The sequence below is a fragment of the Physeter macrocephalus genome, chromosome 20, assembly GCF_002837175.3.
Source record: "Physeter macrocephalus isolate SW-GA chromosome 20, ASM283717v5, whole genome shotgun sequence".
NCBI lineage: Eukaryota > Metazoa > Chordata > Mammalia > Artiodactyla > Physeteridae > Physeter > Physeter macrocephalus.
The window spans coordinates 24,029,574-24,035,052 of record NC_041233.1 but is presented as its reverse complement, the minus strand read 5'-3'; the positions used below and the strand labels follow the sequence as shown (position 1 = coordinate 24,035,052).

The 5,479-nt window shown below is 37.2% G+C and overlaps 1 protein-coding gene across 4 annotated transcripts in view; it reads left to right on the top strand.

Annotated features, from left to right (window-relative positions):
• MICU1 (mitochondrial calcium uptake 1) overlaps positions 1-5,479 on the top strand; it is a 202,499-nt gene that overhangs the window by 104,806 nt on the left and 92,214 nt on the right. For all 4 annotated transcript variants that reach the window (XM_055081391.1, XM_024132038.3, XM_055081392.1 and 1 more), the window contains one exon: positions 355-437. In XM_055081391.1, coding sequence (XP_054937366.1) covers positions 355-437 — 83 coding nt within the window. The remainder of the gene's footprint in view (positions 1-354; positions 438-5,479) is intronic.

Here is a 5,479-nt window from a genome sequence, read left to right as displayed (position 1 = left end):
GTGGGAAGCAGCCGCATGGCACAGGGAGATCAGCTAGGTGGTTTGTGACCACCTAGAGGGGTGGGATAGGGAGGGAGATGCAAGAGGGAAGAGATATGGGAACATAGGTATATGTATAACTGATTCACTTTGTTGTAAAGCAGAAACTAACACACCATTGTAAAGCAATTATACTCCAATAAAGTTGTTAAAAAAAAAGATACATATGGTGGCATTCTGTGACTTGATATTACATTTCAATGTTTAATTATCTTTTTTTCTTAAAGGAATGATTATTTTGGGTCGATACCTTCTAAGTATTTTTCTTTTTTCTTCCTCCTTCCCTTCTGTCTTTCCTTCCTTCCTAACTTGCAGCTCCTCAGAGAAATTTTGAAATTGCCTTCAAGATGTTTGACTTGAATGGAGATGGAGAAGTAGACATGGAGGAATTTGAACAGGCAAGTTTTCCTGGAAATTTCCTTTGAATACATTAATATTTAACACATTTTCATGTGCCTTGGAGTTACTGTGGCCTTGGTCAGTATATTCTGATGCTATCCAGTTTTTGAAGTACCTAATGTATCATTTTTCAGAATTATCTCCACTTTTAATAGGTGAGGTTTTTTTGTTTGTTTTTACTCTAAATGTAAGGAATTATTTGAGCATATTATTAAGGTCAACGTTGCTCTGATTCCCCAACATGAATTAGACTCTAATGCTGAGAGGCTAAGTTATGGTTATTCAATCATATATTCAATCAACATTTATTAAATAGCTCCTTTGTGCCAGGCAGTTCCAGAATACAAGGATGAATGACATATGTTCTGAAAAGATTTCTGTAAGAGAAGGAAAAATGCCTTTTACTGTAGCAGGTTCCAGCCATAGAAGTATATAGTTTCTTCTGAATCCTAGGAAGAGATTACATTTCCATCAAACTTCTGTTCTTGGAGGGCCATGCTATCTCTCCAGGTATAATTATTATGATTGGTAGAAGTGGTTTCAAAACAGAAAAAAAATATATGTGGGAGATAACATTTTTGTATTAACAGTGAGTAAAGGGGCAAAAAGGAAGTGGGAGAAAGTATCAAGAATAGTGTATCTTTAAATAAGAAATGCATAGAGACAAATATTTCAAAATACCTACAGATATTTATTCAAATTTGCAAGCTATGTCCATCTAATACCTTCACTTTTTATAATTCTGCACTTCACTGGTGTTACCAGGTGGCCTCAAATGATTATAAATAGAACTTATTTTGGTATTTTTAATTTTATTTTACACAACTATTTTATTTTTATTGAGATATAGTTAATGTATAACATTGTTTTAGGTGTATGACATAATGATTTGACCTATCTATATACTTTGAAATGATTACCACAATAAATTTAGTTAATATTCATCACCACACATAGTTTTTTTTCTTGTGATGAGAACTTTTAAGATCTCCTCTCTTAGCAACTTTCAAATATACAATTTAGTTTTGTTAACTATAGTCTCCATGCTTATATCCCCAAGGCTTATTTATCTTATAAGTGGAAGTTTAGACCACCTTCACTCATTTTGTCCACCCTCCATCCTCTGTTTCTGGCGACCAACAATCTGTTCCCTGTGTCTGTGAGTTCAGCTTTTTTTTGGATTCCACATATAAGTGAGGTCATATAGTATTTGCCTTTCTCTCTCTGACTTATTTCATCTAGCATAATGCCCTCAACGTTCATCCATGTTATCACAAATGGCAGGGTTTACTTCTTTTTTTATGTCTGAATAACATTCCAGTGTGTGTGTGTGTGTGTGTGTGTGTGTGTGTGTGTGTGTGTGTATCATATTTTCTTTATCCATTCATCTGCCAGTGGACACTTAGGTTGTTTCCATGTCCTGGCTATTGTAAATAATGCTGAAATGAATATGGTGGGGGAGCTGAAGATATCTCTTCGACATAGTGATTGGTTTCCTTTGGATAAATACTCAGAAGTGGAATTGCTGGATCATATGGTAGTTCTAGTCTTAATGTTTTGAGGAATCTTCATGCTGTTTTCCATACTGGCTGAACCAATTTACATTCCCACTAGTGCCTGAGGATTCCCTTTTCTCCACATCCTCACTAACATTTTTGGCATTGCTGTTGAAATGCTGAATGACTTGGAGCAGTCACTCCACCATTCTGCTCACTTGACAGAGAAGGGAGTATTAATTTCATCTAATATGATCCCTTGATAACTGGCCTTGTTAAACTGATGGAACTTGTAATATTGATCACAAGGAATTTTGATGTAAAAACTCTTTAGAGAAACAAAAATAATTATAAGGTGGTTCAGGAGTGAATAGCTCTCATTAGAAGTTTCTCTGCTTCATCGTTCTACGTTTTACATTTTTGGGCAATATAATAATTCTTTAAGTTGAAAGTGCACTAAGCTTTAAAACATTCAAACTTTGATTTCCAGCTAAATAGGTATTTTCTTGACGGTAAATTTGTCAAGCTTACAAAAAAAGTTAAACAGAACCAGTATGAGGACACACACATTTCATCATTGTGTATCTTCAAAGTCAAAGTGGTGTGAAGCAAACTAATACCTAATATTACTCTTTTATTCATCTTTTTCAAAAATCACTTTGATCATGCATAAACATAAATTACTAAAAAGCATTACTCGACTGTAAATAGTGTAAGTTTTCTCTGACCTTTCTTTTTTTTCATAAATTTATTTATTTATTTTTGGCTGCACTGGGCTTTCTCTAGTTGCGGTGAGCAGGGGCTGGCTACTCTTCATTTGCGGTGCGCGGGCTTCTCATTGCGGTGGCTTCTCTTGTTGCAGAGCACAGGCTCTAGGCGCACGGGCTTCAGTAGTTGTGGCATGTGGGCTCAGTAGTTGTGGCTCGCAGGCTCTAGAGCGCAGGTTCAGTAGTTGTGGCGCACGGGCTTAATTGCTGCACGGCAGGTGGGATCTTCCCAGACCAGGGCTTGAACCCATGTCCCCAGCAGTGGCAGCCAGATTCTTAACCACTGTGCCACCAGGGAAGCCCCCAGATCCTTTTCTTTAACCCATTTCATAGCAGATCATAAAACAGAACTAACCTAGCAAAAGATATTTTTTTTAAAATCTCATAACTCTTTGGGCTACATTGACCCGAGGCTGTGACAGAAATGTTTTTTTAGTGTGAAAGTATGAGTTGTGAGACAGAAGAAAGGGAATGAAATTTCCACATACTCTCTTCAGCACCACACTTTTGAAGCTAACATACACATTTCCACCATAGGAAGGGTATAAGCTGCAGTATTATAGCACAGACAAAATTTAAATCATGACAGGTCTTGACGTTGATGCTCAATACTGGTTCACTGCTACTGGAAAATTCTTCAGTTCTCACACCCAGGCAGAGAAAATGAATTGTGTGTTGCCTTTAAATAGAAGCATCACTGTACTGATTATCCTGTATTTCAATTTAATGTCTAAAAACTTCAACTTAAATAATTTTAAAATCCATTGTATACCTATCTTTCAAGTCTCCATGTGCATGAAAAACAAATGTCAAGAAATCTTGTAGTTGTGGCTCGCAGGCTCTAGAGCGCAGGTTCAGTAGTTGTGGCGCACGGGCTTAATTGCTGCACGGCAGGTGGGATCTTCCCAGACCAGGGCTTGAACCCATGTCCCCAGCAGTGGCAGCCAGATTCTTAACCACTGTGCCACCAGGGAAGCCCCCAGATCCTTTTCTTTAACCCATTTCATAGCAGATCATAAAACAGAACTAACCTAGCAAAAGATATTTTTTTTAAAATCTCATAACTCTTTGGGCTACATTGACCCGAGGCTGTGACAGAAATGTTTTTTTAGTGTGAAAGTATGAGTTGTGAGACAGAAGAAAGGGAATGAAATTTCCACATACTCTCTTCAGCACCACACTTTTGAAGCTAACATACACATTTCCACCATAGGAAGGGTATAAGCTGCAGTATTATAGCACAGACAAAATTTAAATCATGACAGGTCTTGACGTTGATGCTCAATACTGGTTCACTGCTACTGGAAAATTCTTCAGTTCTCACACCCAGGCAGAGAAAATGAATTGTGTGTTGCCTTTAAATAGAAGCATCACTGTACTGATTATCCTGTATTTCAATTTAATGTCTAAAAACTTCAACTTAAATAATTTTAAAATCCATTGTATACCTATCTTTCAAGTCTCCATGTGCATGAAAAACAAATGTCAAGAAATCTTATTTACATGATAAAACATGAACCCAGAAAAAAATCATAATCATAAGCATTTATGATATTAACCTAGAGTTATAAGGAGACTTAGAGATAATGATCTCTAACCGTGAACATTTTCAATGAGAAAACTAAGGCCCAAAGAAGTTAATGAGCTGCATAAATTGTGCTTTCACTGCAGAGCAACAGAATTAGACCCCGTGTGTCCTGATTCCCCATCTTGTGTCTTTCCATTATACTACTTTTACCTTTTAGAGCCAGAGACTTTTAAATTGTGTTAAATAAGTCTTTTTATGGTCATAGGTAATAAATAAAACAAATAAAGACATTTAACCATGGAAATCCATTGTTACAAATCTTAAGTTTTTAAGTATTATGCTTTTCAAATTTGGCAATTTAAAAATCATTATCGAGCTTCCCTGGTGGCGCAGTGATTGAGAGTCTGCCTGCCGATGGTAGGGGACACGGGTTCGTGCCCCGGTCCGGGAAGATCCCACATGCCGCGGAGCGGCTGGGCCCGTGAGCCATGGCCGCTGAGCGTGCGCGTCCGGAGCCTGTGCTCTGCAGGGGAGAGGCCACAACAGTGAGAGGCCCGCGTACTGCAAAAAAAATTAATAATAAAAAATAAAAATCATTATCCACAAGGCTATATATATTATTTATTTATATAATATACCTTTATTATCCTTACATATCACAATTTTAATTATTCTGAATAGTTGTTATTTTAGCTTGTGAAGAGGTAGAAAAGGTTGCAGGAACTTGTGAAAAAAATGCTATATCAATCATAGACTTGCCTCAAAAAGCGCATTTTATATAGTTAGGCCATGGTTGCTAGTCCCCCAAATTATTCTTTCTCAAAAGCTCATTTATTTTTTTTTTGTATTTTTTTTTTTTTTAACATCTTTATTGGAGTATAATTGCTTTACAATGGTGTGTTAGTTTCTGCTTTATAACAAAGTGAATCAGCTATACATATACATATATCACCATATCGCCTCCCTCTTGAGTCTCCCTCCCATCCTCCCTATCCCACCCCTCTAGGTGGTCACAAAGCACTGAGCTGATGTCAGTGCTATGCAGCTGCTTCCTACTACTTATCTATTTTACATTTGGTAGTGTATATATGTCCATGCCACTATCTCACTTCGTCCCAGCTTACCCTTCCCCCTCCCCGTGTCCTCAAATCCATTCTCTATGTCTGCATCTTTATTCCTGTCCTGCCCCTAGGTTCTTCAGAACCATTTTTTTTTTTAGATTCCATATATATGTGTTAGCATACAGTATT